Source organism: Oreochromis niloticus, linkage group LG11, assembly GCF_001858045.2.
Source record: "Oreochromis niloticus isolate F11D_XX linkage group LG11, O_niloticus_UMD_NMBU, whole genome shotgun sequence".
NCBI classification, from domain to species: Eukaryota; Metazoa; Chordata; class Actinopteri; order Cichliformes; family Cichlidae; genus Oreochromis; species Oreochromis niloticus.
The window spans coordinates 20520936-20539521 of NC_031976.2; the positions used below are offsets into that span (position 1 = coordinate 20520936).

The 18586-nt window shown below is 41.0% G+C and overlaps 1 protein-coding gene across 2 annotated transcripts in view; it reads left to right on the forward strand.

Annotated features, from left to right (window-relative positions):
- Nucleotides 1-18391, forward strand: part of adam22 (ADAM metallopeptidase domain 22) — a 68212-nt gene extending 49821 nt beyond the window's left edge. Inside the window, exons 13-31 of one of the 2 annotated variants that reach the window (XM_013274831.3) lie at nucleotides 34-124; nucleotides 805-856; nucleotides 4353-4452; nucleotides 4918-4989; nucleotides 5187-5279; nucleotides 6010-6090; nucleotides 6176-6226; nucleotides 6329-6392; nucleotides 6498-6603; nucleotides 6687-6806; nucleotides 7248-7416; nucleotides 7901-8000; nucleotides 8779-8869; nucleotides 8981-9034; nucleotides 10383-10583; nucleotides 10935-11035; nucleotides 11244-11310; nucleotides 15400-15523; nucleotides 15719-18391. In XM_013274831.3, the coding sequence (XP_013130285.1) occupies nucleotides 34-124; nucleotides 805-856; nucleotides 4353-4452; nucleotides 4918-4989; nucleotides 5187-5279; nucleotides 6010-6090; nucleotides 6176-6226; nucleotides 6329-6392; nucleotides 6498-6603; nucleotides 6687-6806; nucleotides 7248-7416; nucleotides 7901-8000; nucleotides 8779-8869; nucleotides 8981-9034; nucleotides 10383-10583; nucleotides 10935-11035; nucleotides 11244-11310; nucleotides 15400-15523; nucleotides 15719-15739 (1758 nt within the window). In that variant the 3' untranslated portion in view covers nucleotides 15740-18391. The remainder of the gene's footprint in view (nucleotides 1-33; nucleotides 125-804; nucleotides 857-4352; nucleotides 4453-4917; nucleotides 4990-5186; nucleotides 5280-6009; nucleotides 6091-6175; nucleotides 6227-6328; nucleotides 6393-6497; nucleotides 6604-6686; nucleotides 6807-7247; nucleotides 7417-7900; nucleotides 8001-8778; nucleotides 8870-8980; nucleotides 9035-10382; nucleotides 10584-10934; nucleotides 11036-11243; nucleotides 11311-15399; nucleotides 15524-15718) is intronic. The other variant, XM_013274832.3, reaches the window with a different exon arrangement.
- Nucleotides 18392-18586: the final 195 nt, after the last annotated feature.

Genomic DNA, 18586 nt, shown 5'->3' on the forward strand with positions numbered 1-18586 from the left:
TTCATTCTCTCTTCCTCTGCATTTTTTCTTCAGTATGGGAAAACTAATGAGATGGCCATTACCCTCGCACAGTCTCTTGGACAGAACATCGGCATCTTCTCGGACAAGAAGAGGATGCTCAACGGTAAACCGTTAAATCTTAATGATCCCTTCATTAATTAGAAACACGCATTCCTGTCTTCTCTCACTCTCTTCATGAGATTTAACACTGATTATTATTTGTTATTTTTGTTTTTTGTTTGTTTTTTTTTTGTTGAGGTGTAGTCATGTCCATTCTCATATATCTTGTAAATGCACCCCAGAAAAGGAGAGGAGGAATGAATGGCTGGGCATGTGTTACAACCCCGCTCCTAATAGAATAATTAACATCTATATCTTTATTTTTTTCTATACTTTTGTCAAAGAAAAATATTTTTTTGCTTGCTTGCTCTGTGTTTTTAAGTTTTCTCTTTTGGACTTTTCTATATATTTATGCATTTACACACATGCAAATACATCTAACTTGAACCATCTCCTGCAATATGAAGTTAACTAGTACAATATGTGTAAAAACTACATGTAAATACCTGCATTTTTTGGTCTTTTCATTTTCCTTCTACAACATTATGTGCTTTTATGTTTTTCTTTTCCAAACCTGCCTAATTTCATTATTACTGTGTCCAGTATTTTACACATCTGCACACTATATATGAATTGCACTTGTTTTTGTAAATATTGTCAAATCTCCCCCCTCACAATGATAAAAAAAAACACACATTCTTCTTAAAACTCAATTTTGATGATATCACAAACGTATTTTTCCAGGTGAATGCAAGTGTGATGATCGCTGGGCCGGCTGTATCATGGATGACATTGGGTAAGTTCCTTTTGAAAGTGCATTTCCTGATCTCATCTCACAGCTGGATTCTTGTCAACTCTCACAGATGCCGATGATTCAGTCTCATCAAAGCTTTTTAACAAATTCTGACACAGCGTGGAGTTGGATGCAATGTTACCCAGACTATAAGTTGCTTTCGTCCCCTTCCCTGTATGAGTATTTACTTAAATATTGCTATAAATGCAGTTATCAATAAGTGCCATCCCGCCTTGTCAAAGCTATGTGTTTTAATATGTAAACATAAAGTTTACTTGTGTGTCTCTTATGTATGTAAAACCAGTTAAATCTCTAATATCAATCTATTTATCCTTTTAAATTACATGTATGTCATTCACAGCTGTGTTCTTGTACCTTTATAATCCACCACTAGGGGTCAGTCCAGGTTTAATTTCCAGTTGCTATCTTCTTGTTATATAACTTCATTGAGCATTTTTCTGCATAAACAGCCTTGTGTAATGTCTTATTTGCTTAGATAAGAAAATAGATGGTTAAAATATTTTTGTGGACTGCACAGGCTTGCTTGATCTGTGTGTGGTGTCTGTCTGTGTGTGCGTGTACCTCTCTTCTTAAATACTTCTTACAATTCCCCCCCGATCCCGAATGGGACAGCAGGTGAGCTGAAGCTTGCTAGAGCGTTGCTTGTGCTGGTTTTGAACCAAATGGCTGCCTCAGAGGGAGGTTGTCAGTCATCACAACCTTTCCCTTTGTCATCCAAGGGCACTACAGCCACTGTGGCCCCAGCTTCTCATTTTACTTAGATGATATGAACAAATACAGTTTGATGTCCTGTTTGTAATACACTGGCTGTATTTTTCATGATCACTTTGTAAAATATCACATACTTAGTGTGTATTTTTCAGTTTTTGGGCAATGTTACTGACTAAATAGCCGATAAATGTCATTGATTTGTTTTTCCTGATTGCCGAGAGGCTTCTTCTCCACCCTGCTGTTTAAAAATTAAAACTTCTCAGTACTGACTTTTGTTCATCGTTATCCAGTTGATACAGTCTGCAATGTCATTCTCATTTTAGGTCAATATTTGTCTCATTCCCCTGTAACAACACAACAAGTACACTTCCCAAACACTGAGATCCTGCTCTGTTGGCTTGCCTTAATAAACCTCCTCTATTGTCACAAGGTCACATGACAGAGGACAGGTGACTTTGTGCTTATTTAAACCTGTCCCCTGTGAACAGACCCAAGCAATTTCCCTAAAATCGAGTCAGTGGTATTTCAGACGATTGTATTCAATGAGCGGCCTCGACATATCCGGTGACAGAAGTTTATTTTTAATCCCTCAGCACCTGCATGTCTGAACTTCTTCACCTGACTACCTTTAACTAATTTTTCACAGGATGTAGCTCCTCTGTTTGCTTGTATGTTGCGCGAGTGCGTGTCTGAGTGGATTTGTGTTAAAATACAGACGGGACACAGATTAAAGGAAAGAAATAAACAAGATAAGTAATGAGGAGACTTCCTTGTTAGATGTTTTAATGAGCGCTGTCCAACACTCAAGTCTCTCACAGGTGTCTGCGAAGACAGCAACACGATTCACATCATTTTCACACTCATTAAATCATTCAGCGACATCTTGTGCAGTTTTCATCCTGGAAGTGGCCTCTCCCCTTTTATAGGATCAGTCAGAGCAACTTTATGTAGGTTTGCAATATTTGACACATTTCTTTAAGGGGCCAAAGGGTCCCAAAGCTGTGCCAGGAAAGCTCAGGTTTTTCCTTTAATATGTCACCCATCTGTGCGTATGCGTGCTCCTGTGCAGCGTATACAGTAGCTTTTCTTAAGATCTTAAATCCTAACTACACCTTGTATGAACTGAAGTTTCTTAAAAAACACATTTTCCAAACATTAAGGTTAAGTTAGGATTTGGTAACAGTTCAATTCTGTAGGTTTTTCTATTTTATTTCCTTCCTTCTCCTGTGAGAATGGGTGTTGCCATCAGCAAACCGGGTCAAAATATGTATTTCAAAGGGAGCAACCTTAAAGCCTTTAATATTTTTGAATTTAATGAAGCCAGATAGCCTGAAACGTACAGTGCCAAGGCTAGACAGGCACGACAAAGACTCAAATCCCACTTCACAGTTTTAATGCAGAGATTAATAAATTAAGAACTGGCTAAGCTGCTGATGAGCGTCCTAATAACCACCAGGTGTTATAGGCTGACTGCAACGGAGCGAAGGAAGGAAGGAGGTCCCTTAGGGAAATGGTTTGGTTTTTATAGTGGTCTTTTTATTTATATTTTAAAAATATAATACATATTTTGATCATATTGTGTACATGCTGTGAAATTAAGAGTGAATAATAGTGTTATTCCATGTGGTGCCAACTGGGGAATCACACAAGCATGTTTCTTCTTTGCTTCACCTCATCTTGATGCTTAAAAGGGAATGAAAGCTACAAGATTTCAAGAATAAATCCCGTATAACAGCCGGGACAACGATGAACCTTATTAATCTCCAAAACTTGCAGAAATATTGTAGTGTACTTCATCCATTACCTCCTCTTTATATAACCATCATCATCATTGGCGATGGCTTCATTTAGTCACATTACACATGAAACATCAGCCAAAGCCTCTCCTAGCCCTCGACTCTCTCATTGCATTGTCTGCTTTGGCAGGCCTGATGAGCCACTCTAACCTTTTCCTGTAGAATAATCAGGATTAAGGCTAACAGTGCAGAAGAACATAATAATATTTAAGTGCTGCTCACTGTTAGGATAATGCCATTAAAAGCATCAGCCTGGCCAGGCATTTTTCAAGCTCTGTTGAGATCGGACACTGAAGTCCGGATGGATGTGTCATCCAGCTGGACTTTAGCCTTTAATTATAAATGAATTGAAGCAATCACAGTGAGAATTAAAGAGCTGATGACACTCTCAGCAGAGCTTGATTTCTATTCTGAGCAACTCATTAAAAAATTAGTCAGATATTCTTTTTATTCTTTTGGGGCTTCAGTGTCAAATGATAATGCAATGACGGCTTAAAAATGACTCATCGATAATATTAGGCTTGTTTTCCAGGACAACATAAAAACGGCACATCTTAGAATCCATTTACAGCCTGCTCATATCTCCATACGATGTTCACAGAGTCAGTTGTGCTAAATGTCTGTCTCCATGTTATTGTAAGGATCTCCTCTGAACTGTGAGTATAGTGAGCCTGTCATAAAACCTCTAATATTTAAAGTGTGTTTTATGTTTGGTAAAAAAAAGAAGCAATCTTAAGTATTTTAATAAAAAACAGTTCACACTAGTAACTGTAAAATTGTGTAAAACTAAATTGTAATTAAGTAAAAGCACGATACAAAGACTGAACGGGTTAAGGTGCTTAAAACTGTGTTTTTTCAGTCTTTTGTTCTTTGGTGTTGGAGGGAACCCTCTCACACACAGTAAAATCTGCACACGCCGTTTGTTTTGTGTCCACGTTAACAGCCCGATGCGTTCTTGTTGTTTTGAACAGTTTTTACCTGCCTAAGAAATTCTCTGACTGCAATGTGGAGGAGTACTATAACTTCTTGAACAGCGGTGGAGGAGCCTGTCTGTTCAACAAACCTCTGAAGGTACATCATACTTTCAACCAAATGCTACGTATGTATATAATCTATATTTACTGGCAAATTGATTAGGTATACCTTGCTAGTATCAGGGTGGACCCTCTTTTGCCCTCAGATCTGCTTTAATTCTTCACGACATCGATTCAACAAGGTCCTGGAAACATTCCTCAGAGATTTTGTCTTTTTTTGACCATTCTCTGTAAACCCCAGAGATGGTCGTGCAGGAAAATGACAGTAGATTGGGAGCTGTTAAAGCTCCATGACATGTTTAAAGTTGCTGGAATCACCTTTATTCTGATGCTCAGGTTAAATTTCAGCAGGTCTTCTAGACCATGTCTACATGTCTAAATCTAGCGAGCTTCAGCCATGTGATTGGCTGATTAGATATTTGTGTCAACAAGCAGGTGAACAGGTATACCCAATGAAGTGGCTGCTGAGTGTATATATTAATTTAGCTCTTTATTCACTCAGCTGTTAGACCCTCCAGAATGTGGCAATGGCTTTGTGGAGCCAGGAGAGGAGTGTGACTGCGGAAGCCCAGCGGTGAGTTAAACATGAAAAATACACAGATATATATACTGAAGGCTTAACCTTTATGGTCATCCAAGGTCAAAGAGATGAGTTACAGCAAAATAAACAATCAAATAAAAACAGTTAACATCTGAAGCAGTGAAGTAAAGTCATTGGAGAAATTAAGGCAAAGAATAAACTGTGTTGAGAAAAGTTTTTCTTCCTTTCAGGAATGTGCAAAAGAAGGAGAGAACTGCTGCAAGAACTGCACCCTGACTCAGGGCTCTGTTTGTAGCAATGGACTCTGCTGCAATAACTGCCAGGTACTAAACCGGACAAGCTGCTCGTGTCAGGGTCAGAGTGGGCAAAACACAGGCCATATTTAATGAGGGTACAAACTGACATAGTACCTGATGATGTATTTGATTTTGAAGCAGCTAACAAAAAAAAATGATGCTGCTGTAGAATTTGACACTGTCTGGAAAAGTAGCAGGTTTTAAGTGTTTTTTATCTAAGCATACTGATCTTTATAAACAGATATGGAGCTGCAGAGTATGGTGGATTTTTGGTTTAGTCACATTCAAGCAGGGTTTGGTTGCATCCAGACAAACAGTCCATGTGGAGAGCAGAAGCTGAAATACTATTAGCTACGATCTGATGGGAATTTAGTTTTAAATCAGCTTTTCAAAAATGTATCTGTGTAAAATCTAACAATGACTGACAAAGCAGGAAGTGTTGAACTAGATATCCTTTTTCCTACATTGGAAGCACTGAAAAAATGGCTGTGGTCTCCGGGGATTATGCCACTTTCAGGCACTCCTCCGCTGCTGAAACTGAAACGGAAACTATTTAGGACCATTAAATCCTACAAGAAAAGATATGGACATAGTTCACATTGATGGGGTGTATTTTAGCTGTGAATGGGCAGACTTGTCACACACTTTACTTTATGATGGCAAAAAACTTTTGACTTTTTGTTTTTGTTTTTTCTGCCGGACATAGAATGAAACACAAAACCTTTTCCGATTTAATTTGTCTTGTGTGCTGCTACAGATGGAGTTCAAGGGAGTTGTGTGCAGAGATGCGGTGAATGACTGTGACATCCCGGAAATCTGCTCGGGCAATTCCAGCCAGGTGAGCACGGATTTTTCCTCCTAAACATCTGCTCATACTTAGATTTGCATCACTGTATTTTTGAGGCTTTCTCTATTTTTTGCAGTGTCCACCAAATGTGCACAAGATGGATGGTTACACATGCGAAAAAGACCAAGTAAGATGTTGATGAGTTTTATGTGCTCTTGCATTAAAATGTTTAAAAACCTCTCAGCTGATTGGCATGCACTTTGTTAAGAATCACCTTGTTTGCCTGCAGGGTCGCTGCTTCGGTGGAAGGTGCAAAACCAAAGACAGACAGTGCAAGTTCATTTGGGGAGAAAGTAGGTGTTTTCTCTCATGTGCATTCCAACGAAAGGAGATCTAGAGGAGCTGCACAGAAAACACCCTCGTATTATTCTCCTTAAAATTGCTTGTGTTTCCCTCAGAGGCAACAGCAGCTGACAAGTTCTGCTACGAGAAGCTTAACATCGAAGGGACAGAAAAAGGCAACTGTGGGAAAGACAAGGACACGTGGATCCAGTGTAACAAGCAGTAAGCCAGTTGTCTGTGCCTCCTGTGGAGCTCTGGGTTACTTTCCTCTCCTGCTGATATGTGTTTGCACCTTTTGTGTTCAGGGATGTTCACTGTGGCTATCTGCTGTGCTCCAACATCTCTCCTGCTCCACGACTGGGAGAGCTGCAGGGAGGGCTGACTTCATTCTCTGTAGCCCAACACAGTGCCTCTTTGGACTGCAGGTAGCCAAAAGAACAAAAAAGAAAACACCTAAAACAGTCTCTAATGATCATTTGTGAGCTGTGTTTAGTCTATGGAATGCTATCGTTTGTGCAGCATTGAAAGAGAAAACTACTTATAGTGGAAAATATACAATTTCACTTCTGATTAATGTGCACTTTACCAAATTTCCAGGCTGTTTAAGTCCCCTTTAAACCAAAGATGACAGACTTCTTTCCAAACTTTTCATGCTCTTAAAAAAATCTCCTCACTTGTTGTTTACGAAGCACATAACTCTAACATCGAGTAAATCCTTCATTGATTGTTAGAGAACCACCGTGTCAGGAAAACTGTATTCTTCTAAACATCATAGATGAACTAAGAAACAGCAGCCTGCAGATCACGCCACGTTTACTGCAAGCCAACATAGCCTTTCAAGTCACTCAGTCTTGTTTGCTCTTTAGTGGCGCTCACGTGGTGATCGACGGCGACATAGACCTGGGATACGTCGAGGACGGGACGGCCTGCGGCACAGACAGCATCTGCTTCAACCACAAATGTCTCCCCATCCAGCAGTTCAACTTCAGCACCTGCCCGGGGACGACTGACAAGGCCATTTGCTCTGGAAATGGGGTACACGCCAACAGCGAACTCATACACCAACGCCTAGAATTGATCAGCTGAGGGTGTTTAGAGAGGTTGAGATTGGGGTGATATTAACTCTCAGATAAGATAAAATAAGACAATAAATACTTTATTTATCCCACATCTGGGGAATTCCCTTACCACAATCTGCCACAATTGGGCACTAGAGTCATACTGACAGTTCCCTTTCATTAACTACATCAGGATTTTTATAACCAGGTAGAAAAAACTGAGCTGTACTGTTGAAATTGCACATCTCAGGGATTAAATGTGTATTTAAACTTGTTTACCATAACAGAGAGAGATGTTCCACTGGTCTGGGCCAAAATGTAAAATAAGTTTGGCATATAATATAATATAATATAATATAATATAATTGTGGTTGCAATCAGACCAACTTGAATTTTGACCCATAAAGTGCCCATAACAGACTTCGACAAATATCTAATTATGTTACATTTTCATCCTGTAGGTGTGCAGCAATGAGCTGAAATGTGTGTGTAACCGGGGCTGGACAGGAGAGAATTGTAGCTCCATGTTTCCTGTGGCCAAACCCACAGCCTCTGTTTCAGGTAGACATTTTATCCGCCCTCTACACCTGATACACCTGTTCCTGCCTCTGTCTCTACATCACATTTTCCCTCCAGTCATATTTCAGGGCTGCTCTGCACACCTGTCCCTCTGTAAACCCCCACCCCTCTTCCCAACCTGCTACACCCGTTTCATTTCTTTCTTTATTGTCCTTCCACTTCACCACAGATATGTCATCCTTTTCTTTCTTTTTGTTGCTTTTCAATTGTCTTTTAATTTTTGTTATTTTTGGGGGCTCACGTCTGCTCATTAAACCTGCTGCATTGACTGAACCTTGCATGTCATTCTTTTTGTTTGTCATTATTTTCACACTCATTCTTTGTCGACAGGCCGATGTCTTTGACGGAGTGATTTGAGGTCAGATTTGAGTTCCTTTTTCATTGTGTTTGTCTTGTCTATGATGTCATTTCCCGCTCCTCCTCGTCTTGTCTCACTCCAACTTCAGTCCCATCACAGCTAGATAATTACAGCCCTCGTTCAATTGAGAAGCAAGTAGTTTTTATTGTTACCCTGAATGGGAAGCGCTTGTAGGTTCCCCCTCAGAGTAGCGCTGGAGGGTGACCGAGGTTTTGGTGGTTTTTTTCTCCCGTGTCTTCCTGTTGAACTTTTCCTGCTAAATGTTCTGTGTTTTTGTACTCTGCTGCACTGTTTTGTGGTTTGTGTATCCCCATGTGTCTGCATTGCTCCAGATACAAGAGACACACACATCTCAATTAACACACATTTGGTTTCCCACTCTACTCTCTTCCTCTGTCTCAGGTATCGACAGCACTAACATCATCATCGGGGCTATTGCGGGCTCTATCCTCTTCCTCGCCCTAATACTGGCTGTAACAGCCTGGTGCTACAAGTGAGTCTACACATAGTTTGTGCATGTCTGATGATGAGTGATGAGTGGAAATAATAATAAATAAAAGTATGAACTTTCTGGATTGTTATAAGATTGCTGTTTTCTTTACAGGAGCTACAAGCAGAAATGCTACGTCGAGTCTGAGGTTCACCGGAGATTCTGCCGGTTTGCACACTTTAACGTGTTTTTCTTACTCTGTTATTTAAAGCGTGACTCTAAAGTGCATGGCAGAGCTGCAGCTTGTTTGAGTGTGTTATTGTTCTCTCAGTAACTTTTTCTTTTCTTGTTTTTTTTTTTTTTGCAAAGACCACAAAACCCGTAGTTAATACTCAGTCGTATCTTTGTGCTCAAATGATCCAAAACCCGGAGCAAGATCTTAATAACAAATCTGCAGCGAGACCCTGAGGAAATCTGAAATATCCTCGCCCTGCATAATGACAAAAATGACCAAAAATGTTTTCTAATTTGCTACAAGTCATCGTCTTGCATTTAAATGTCATCTACATGAAGTTATATAATCAAAAGGAAAACTAAATATCAAATGTAAAAATATGCATGAAGGCCGTGAGTGTGTGGTGGGCCCCGATTGTACTGCATGTGGCTCCAACAGGCGATTTTACAATAACAAAGTTTTAAATCAATAGACTTGTAGATTTTTAGCATAATTTATAACATTTATAAATGGATACATTTTTACTCTTAAGAGCTTGGAAAAGAAGGCAGATTGACTTCTTCAGCTTTGTAAAGATGGGTTTGTGAAGTTGTTTCATCCAAGAGGTTTTTACAATTCTAAAACAACTGGCAAGAAATAAACCCCCACTGGGTTCTGTCTCCTATATAGGAGAAACCAAACGGCCACTCCACAAACGTCCTTCTTCCTTTACATACAGTTTATGCTCATCCTTCATTTATTTGTATGACCTATTTTCAACATTGGCAGGAAAAAGTTGTAAGGAAGTGATGAATATCGAGTCACAAAAAGTTGTTTTGAAAATTAGCTTCAACAAGGCAATTATTAATGAGGTCAGAAATCTTTTACATTTGGGTTTTTTGTACCACTTCTTAAGCTGAAAAGCAAGAAGTAGCCAAAACACTCTTTGCATATTTATATTGCCAGTAAAAGTCGTTGAAATGCTTATGAGTGTTTTTATTATAGAAAATAGAGAAAACATATATATAAAAAACATTTTTCTCTCAGCCAAAATTTTTAGACATGATATGAGTATAGTGATGTTAGCCAACTGGACTGAGCTAGAACAAAAATACAGAGAAATGTAAATGGGGGCTCTTTTGCCAAGAGATGTGCTGTGTGCTGCATAAGCTCAGTGCAATAACTGAACAGCTAATTACATCATGAAAAATGCAAAGCAGTCACCAGAGTAGAAGAAAGCAAAATGTGGCACAGATCATAAATGGACTATAAAAAGCTTTTAATGAAAATATATGCAGGTGGCTGTTTCCTGTCATGGTGTTCATCTCTGCAGCATCTAAATGAATTCTTCTGTACTTCCAGGCAAATGCCTCCAGGTGACTATGTCACAAAACCTGGAGATCCAGATTCTTTTTACAGCGACATGCCTCCGGGTGTAAGCACAAACTCGGGCTGCAGCTCCAAGAAGAGGTCAGCCTGCCTGTCGCACCTGCAGATTTGCACCCCATCCTTCACACCCTCCATCCCATCCATTTCTCAGAACCTCTCACAGTTTGCCTTCAGGTGTGCCATCTCACCATCACTCATTCATTTGCTGGCAAGTGTGTGCGTGTGCATCACCGGTGTAGATGAGCTCAACATGTTTTCGTGCTTTCATTAGGTGTCTTACCTTTTGCTGGAAATGACCAAAATGCACAAACTTGTGAGCATTTTGGCAGTTTTGCACCAAGTGCTTTCATCTCATGTCATATTCATCTGTCATGATACGTTTTCATGGCTCATAATGATGACATGACGTCTTCATCTTCTGATTATTTTACCTCAGCCTCTTTTTAGCCTCAACTGCAGCAAACTTGCAGCATCTTAGGAAGACGTTGCTGAACTTTTTTTTTGTCCGTGCTTCATGTGATCTAGATCTAATGGCCTGTCCCACTCGTGGAGCGAGAGAATTCCAGATGCCAAACACATCACTGACATCTGTGAAAATGGGCGACCAAGAAGCAACTCGTGGCAAGGTAAGTTGTGCTTTTTTTGTTTCTCAGGATGAAAGAAAATGAATGTGTTTGTTCAGGACAGGAAAACAGTGAAAGAATCTAACTCATGTCCTGATCTTTAGGCTAAATTCAAACCACAACTAACAAACCAATTGTAGCCCTGCTCATACGGGCCTGCTTTTTCATTATCATGCATGTAAATGTGCACTTCTGTTTTGTGTGTCTTCAGGAAACCTGAGCGGTAATCGTAAGAAACTGAAAGGAAAGAAGTTCCGTGCTCGCTCGAACTCCACAGAGTAAGTAATATTTGGGAAACTGATTAAGTTGTGATGTCAGTGAACACTCTACCTGCAGATAGAGAGACACCGTAGTAAAAAACACTAATGTATCAGGATCTGTTAAAGAATCAAGCTGACATTATCTTTATATTTTTCATTTTTTATTTTAGAAAATCTCACAAAAAGACCAAAACCAACAGTTTTTAGGGAAAAGGAGCAAATGTAGATCAGTATTTTCACCTGTGGATTACTGAATAATTATATTTGCAACACTGGCAGTCACATTTGGAACCCTTCAGTCTTGGTCAGACAGCCAGACTCTGAGGATGACAGTTTAGGCCAGCAGATGTCTGTGCCAAGACCGTGCACCGGTCACTGTTTATGAATGCAGATACGATTTTATAAAGGTAATGAAATCCAAAGCAATATCAGAGGTTAGTTGATAGTTTCAAGATTACATTTCTGTGCCGCATTCCCTCCTCTGCTCTCCAAGTCAACTGTTTACTGCCATGTGATGGGACTACCAATGACCCACAGAGTCTGCATGTTCATATGCACATATACAGTCATATGAAAAAGAAAGTTTTTGCAGGACTCTATGCACAGCAGTCTCTCACAGCTTTGCCGCTGCACACGCTGCAGGCTTTTTGCTGCCGTGCTTGGGATCATTGTCCTGTTGCATGACCCAGGCCAAGCTTTAGCTGTTGGACAGATGACTTTGGTACAGAAGAGGTCAACCATGCACTCTTCTGTACCAAAGCTTTCTCGAGTCATCTATCTAACAGCTGAAGCTTGACCTGGATCAAGCTTGGCCTGGCCCAAATCATAACCCGTCCACCACCGTGCTTGCCAGTTGGTATGAGGTGTTTGTGCCGATATGCGGTGTTTGGTTTTCTCCAAACGTGGTGCTGTGCATTATGGCCAAACATCTCCACTTTGGTCTCATCTGTCCAAAGGACACAGTTCCAGTAATGTTGTTGTTGATAAGATGCAACTCTGCAAACCTAAGCCATGTTGCCAACTCATTTTTCTTGAAAAACAAGGCTTTGTACTGGTAACTCTACCAAACTAGCCAAACAAGTTCAGTCTTTCTTTCATCCGTGCTGTCATGAACTTTAACATATAACATGCTAACTGACGCCTGTAGAGTCTGAGATGTAGCTCTTGAGTGTTGAGCAGTTTCTTTGAGAATTACACTGTCTGAGATTGGGGAGAATTTACTGAGACCTCCGGTCTTGGGAAGATTGTATTGTTTGTGTATTAAAACACACCTGAATGCTTCAGACCATTACTGTGTGTTTGTAGAAATTACAACATTAGCAGGAAGAGACTTAACTGCGGTGCCTGTGTTTATTGTAACAGCAGTGTGCAGTTTCAGTATTGTGTGGGCAACAATTAATTATTATTACTTTTTATTTGTGGCTTTTCATCTTTGGCCACAGTTAAATGGAGACAGAGAGGGTAGAACACATACGCTCAGTCAGTTTATTGTTGGTTTTGGTCTTTTTATTAGATTTGTTGACAGTCAACAAATAAATGATAAAGTTTGATATTCTTGTCATTAAATAATTTCTGTAAAGAAAATGAAACAATGCTTTTGTTTGTATCAGACAGAGAAATGTAATTGTATCTCGTTTTGCATTGTTCACATTGATATGCTCTATCAACGTGAACTCTAAGCTTCTGTTTGGCTTTTGAGGCCGAAGCTTTAAATCTTTTAGAGTTTACCCACAGCCTGTGAACAAATAAGATATGTGCATACCTGCCTGTTGACTGTGAATGCACAGTGAGCTGTGTGCATCAGCTGCCTCCCAGCCTGGTATGTCGGTCGGTTTGTGCGTCTGAAGGTCTTGGCATAAGGAGTAGTATGTAGTGCACATGTTCTCGATATAAGCATGAGACTGCCGGAGTGGCAAAGAAGCTATAGCTGCTTGGAATGATGAGACCAACATGCAACCGAGCCTGTAACTCGCGACACAGGTGTTTGTGATTTTCATAGTGCCGTTTTCATCTGAAACCACACACAGGTCTGTCCGCCATCTTCTCACCATTTTTTCCTCAATTGCATCTTGTTCAGAATATCTTTGCTCTGCTCTGCTTTCCTAAAATATTTCCTCTTCCTCTCTCCCTTCCCCCTACCTCACCCCCACCCCCCACCCACCCCCACACTCGCTTATTTCTGGAGAAATTTCTGTCCGTTTCTTTTTTCTTCCTTTCTTTTCTCTCTTCTCCCCCCTCCTCACCTTGTGTTGTGTCCCTTTAACTTCCCTCCCCCTCAACCCTCCCACAGGTATTTAACCCCTCGCCTCAAAACAGAGTTTTATGATGTAACTAAATGGGTAGAAGATGTGAATAGAAACACTCAAGGACCTTACCTTAGGTATTACCTCGGACCACGTCCTGTATACCCCACACGCTTGTCAAAAAACTCCCTCACTTTTGGTTTGATTTGTGGTTTGGAAAGGAAGGCTTAGCGCCAATCTGGTCTTTTCTTTTCTTTTCTGGAGACAATTCAAAGCTGTATCTCAGAGAATGGCATGTTGCAACTGAGAAAAGGTTGCCACTGTGCATAAATAAGGATGATGAAGAGACATTTTTAAGCTTTACTTTTTTTTTTCTTACCACTCAAGTGCTGAATTTTTAAGTTGCAGATTTTTATTTTCCTGCTTTATTGTATTGATGCAAAAACAAAGATGGCTATTACTGCCTGTGCTAGTGTACAACTATAATCCAGTCATTTTTATTCCTAATTTCTCCTTATTCCCTTCTTTGCTCTCCTCCCTCCCTCCCAGTCTCTTGTTACCTCTGCATGTTCAATGTTGTTCCGTCAGTAAGTGTTTTGTGTTGTTCGGCCCTCCGCCTCGCTCACAGTAACCTCACGTGCCTTCGCGTCAGTGTGATGTCACCGCAGAGCCAGATATTTCAGGTGCCGCTCTGACATCATCATTGCGCTGTTGTGACAAAAGCTCCGATCGTGCCCAAGGTCTATAGATGGTTAGAAACACAAGCTGAAGCTCGCTAAAAAAACAAACATCAGCAAACAGCAAACCAACAGTGGAATCTATAGGCCTTCACTGTCCAGGCGCACATTTCTAACCCTCTCCCTCTTCTAACCTAGAGTAGAAACAGCCCAAAAAATGGAGAGACATGGAGCTTTACAGCAGGTTGCAGAACTTTTTACTGCAAACTGAATATTGAATCCTGTGTAAAAAGATAACAGCAAGACTTAGAAAAGGAAATAGACAAACAGGAAGCTGCAGAATGAATATGAAGCTGATCAGATGCCACTGTTTTACAGAAGAGACACGTTAAAGGTTTAAACACTTCAAAGTTCCTTCAGGTGAGGAGAAAAAAAATAACTTCTGCAACCTGCCGTCAAACTACTCTGGTCTTTCCATCATTTTGGCCAACCCAGGACCATTCAGTCACCACGTGCAGTGATGTATAGAAGCCGCTGCGCACGCTGCAGGCTTTCTGCTGCAGGCTTTCTGCTGCTGTTTCACTGGACTGGAGCTCTTCCTCTGACTCTTGGTCTTTTGTTTTTTCACCCAGCTCCGGTCTGGCCCGCTGTCCCAGTGGCCTTTTCATGCTCCCACAGATTGAGCTATCCCATCAAGACAACACACCAGCTAAGCTTAGAGCAGAAGTTACCTTTAGCAGCATGCTTTGTCCACAGTGGCTAAAGTTATTGTTCTGCAGCTTCTAGCTGAGAGTGTGTTGGCGCTTGCCGAAAATGCTGTGAGATGGTGAAGCATGAAGGAAACTATGACTGTGCCCACACTGCAGCCGGGAACTGTTTACTGCTGTGTAAATGAATACATATCATGCACAGGGTTTGCTCTTAAAAGCGAAGCATTTTTTGCAATTATTATTTTATAATTATGTCTCCTTGCTTCCTGGTGAGCAGCTTCTAGAAGCAAACTCTCTATTTAGGAAGGTGAAAACTGAATAAGTGGAGCAGCTGAAGGAGGATGTTGCCCAAAGTCACAGATCTAACCTGATTTATTTATCTGTGTCTTTGGACAACTTAGTCCTACCCTAACTAAAAAAAAGGGGCAATAGTTTTATGATCACGTCACATCACGGTTACTTTATTTCTTTCCTCAGGACGCTATCGCCTGCCAAGTCTCCCACCTCCTCCACAGGATCTATTGCATCCAGCAGGAGGTACCCATACCCTATGCCTCCTCTCCCCGATGACCAGAGGAAAGCCAACAGGCAGAGCGCCAGGGCAAGTATCAATCAGAAACACAATACAGGGATTTATGCATTTAATGGTGGTTGTGTGTGCAAATGAAGCTACTGAAGCACGTTATAATGACAAATAAAGTTTAAAGAAAACAGCAGAACTGTAAGTCCAGCCTGAACTCGACCAGCAGTAAACTTTGATGCTAAAAGGCTTCTCTTTCTTCTCTTCCATTTCCAGTTGTGGGAGACCTCAATATAACAGCTGTCTTGCCCTCTCTGCACAAGACTATAAAGAACTCCACATCTCTCCTTTTCTATGAATGAACAAACACAAAAACGAAACAAAATTAACTCTAAGCGACTAAAGAGGAAAAAGAGAGAGAGCCCCACCCACCCACTGGACAGGAAACAGGCAGAGTTTGAGTTTGAGTTAATGTGACCAAGCATCTGCGAGGCCGTATTGCCAAACAGCCTCATTCAGTGGATTTCTACGTGACGATGTGGAGTCCCGGCAGAGACACCAGCTCCACATCCTGTCCAGACCAGCTGGAGCTCAGACTGAGCTGTTCCTGCTGTCTGCTCAAAGCTTCACCAACGCGACAGGACCCCACACAAAACCCCCACACCACCCTTAACCCTCTTTAGCTTGTCTCATGTCGCATTCACTTCAGCATCATCCCATCTGAATTGTACAGGCTCCTCTCTGAAAGGAGCTGTGGGAGCCAGGAGCAGGCCGGATCTGCGTCGGATCATTTTGACGTGAATCACTGTAGAAACGCCAACACTGTATGCATGAGACGACTGTGTTTATCGGCAACTCCCTCCTACCGAAAAGACAAGACGGACAGCGGTCTGACCCGAAAGGAAAGCATGCAAATGGGGCTGTGATTTTCTAACGTCTGTAGGCTTAATGCTTTCTCTTCACTAAAGGTAACTCATATTGTATCACCGCAACATGGACCCCGCTCTGCTGTTCCTCTCTTTGGTTTGTGTGTAAATATGTACAGTAAAATACACACAGAGTAAGGGTTTTCTTTTATTTTGAAAGACAAAAAGACAGAGAGAAACATTTCTTTTTTTCCTGTTGATTTGTAAATAAGTTCAGAGACCCTGCAGTCTGGGTTTCTCCCGCTCTGTGACTGTGACCTTTATAGCCTTCTCCATCCACAGCAGAATGTGTGTTTATTTTTTACCTTAGCCACTATTTTCATGCATCTCTGTGAGACACACACAGACATCCAGCGATGTTGATTGTGGCACATTAATAAGAGTTTCGCTAAGACGGTTCTCGATCGATATTAATTTAGCTCAATTTTTATTAGTTTTACGTCCCGTTCCCGAGTGAAACGAATGGACGAGATGTGTTTGGTGTAGTTATAGATGTGCCGCTTGTCACTCATGTGATTTCCTGGAAATTTCCCAATGACGGTGACAAGGTGTTTGTGTGTTTGAGACGGCTGCGCTCCCATTTTTTCAGTGGCAGCCACTTGAATGTGAGAAAATGAACATCTGGCCGGTGACCCGCCTCAGCCAGCATCTGGAAATTGTGACTGAAATGCGCATTTTGAATTTAGCTGTGACGACTGAGATATTTAGCCTTGTAAATGATTAACTATGCTGTACAGTGCTTGCTGTTCGAGCTTACGAAGACCCAACAGCATGATGGATCTATATCAGATTATTTTGCCGGTAGGCTCTTTGAGAGGTCATAACAGGAAATGAGCATGTCACCGGACGAGTTTTTCCCCCCTTATTGCCTTTTCCTGTTGTTTTTAATGGGTTTGTGTACTACAGTTGCTTGTAAAGCTCATGGCAGGTGGTTTGAAGCTAACGGTCATGCCAGTGTAATTATTTAAGGTGGATTTTTTTTGTCTGGATGCAAATCCCGCTCACCAACAGCAAGTTCTTTGTACAGTCAGTGCTCTACACTGTGGAGAAACTGTTGTGTCAAGGCCTCATGTTTGTCATTTTACTGTTGTTAGCTTTTGTTCCAGTGTGGGCACTTTTACATTTGTAATTCATGTATGCATTAGGACTGTATAGGTAATATGAGCTTCACAATATTGGACTAATATTGCTACTAGTATCTTTTTTATTAAGTACCTTTGTAATGTTCACTTTTTTCCCCTCAGCATTATGTACAGCAGCTATTTAAACAGTAATTAAGTGCATTATTGTAATTATGTGTGTTGATGAGTTTGAATGGACAGCATTTCGTTTCATCACCTTTGTCCTTTGGGGCCAATAGAAGCCGTTGTTCCTTAGGCATGTGCTGATATGTATGATGTAAGGTTTGGACACATGTTGCTGTATGGGCTCATGATTTGCCTTCTACCAGAACTTTCTTTATTTTTGTTCCTCTGGTCTTACTATTGGTGTCCAGCGGCCCAGTGATCTTTCTGGGCTTCCCCAGGCTGCGGAGAGCATCATCTCTGAGCTCCTTAGAAATGTTTCTAACATCATAATACTGTGCAGCAGCGAGACATTTGTCCTGGTGCCTTGGGCAAAACTCTAGAGGATTCTCCACCGAGGATGGCAGTAGTGATTTGGCAGGCAGTAGTGATTTGTGTGATTGTACAGGTGTTACTCCAAACATATCTGCTGTATCTGCCTCCGCACACAGCTGGACTGACCGATCCCTGCAGAGCAGCTGTCTGGCCAGAGACTTGAATGTATTTGTGTACCACCCAGTCTCAGCCATGCGTTCCCATCACACCAGAATCATCAGCACTCTGCTCCAGGAACCCTAAAGAGCCCCATATGTACTAATTCAGACACTGCAGTTGTCTTTTTTTAATTTTTAATTTGCCTGTATGCTGTACAGACTGATGATGCAAAAATCCCCATATTTTTTCCTCTTTATCATTCAGTATTGTAATATATTTAATATAAAATAAAACTTTCATCAACACCTCTGTCTGTGCAGACATTTCTATTATCTTCTGATTTCCCAGGATGGTTTGATAACTGGTTAACAAAACCTGATTCAGCTGAATGAGGGTTACATTACAGTTTAATTCTCAGTGTTATCAAAACATTTGGGTCACTCTACATAATACCCCTTGGCCTCTTAGCATTTTATATACTGTAGTATGCTTTACATCTC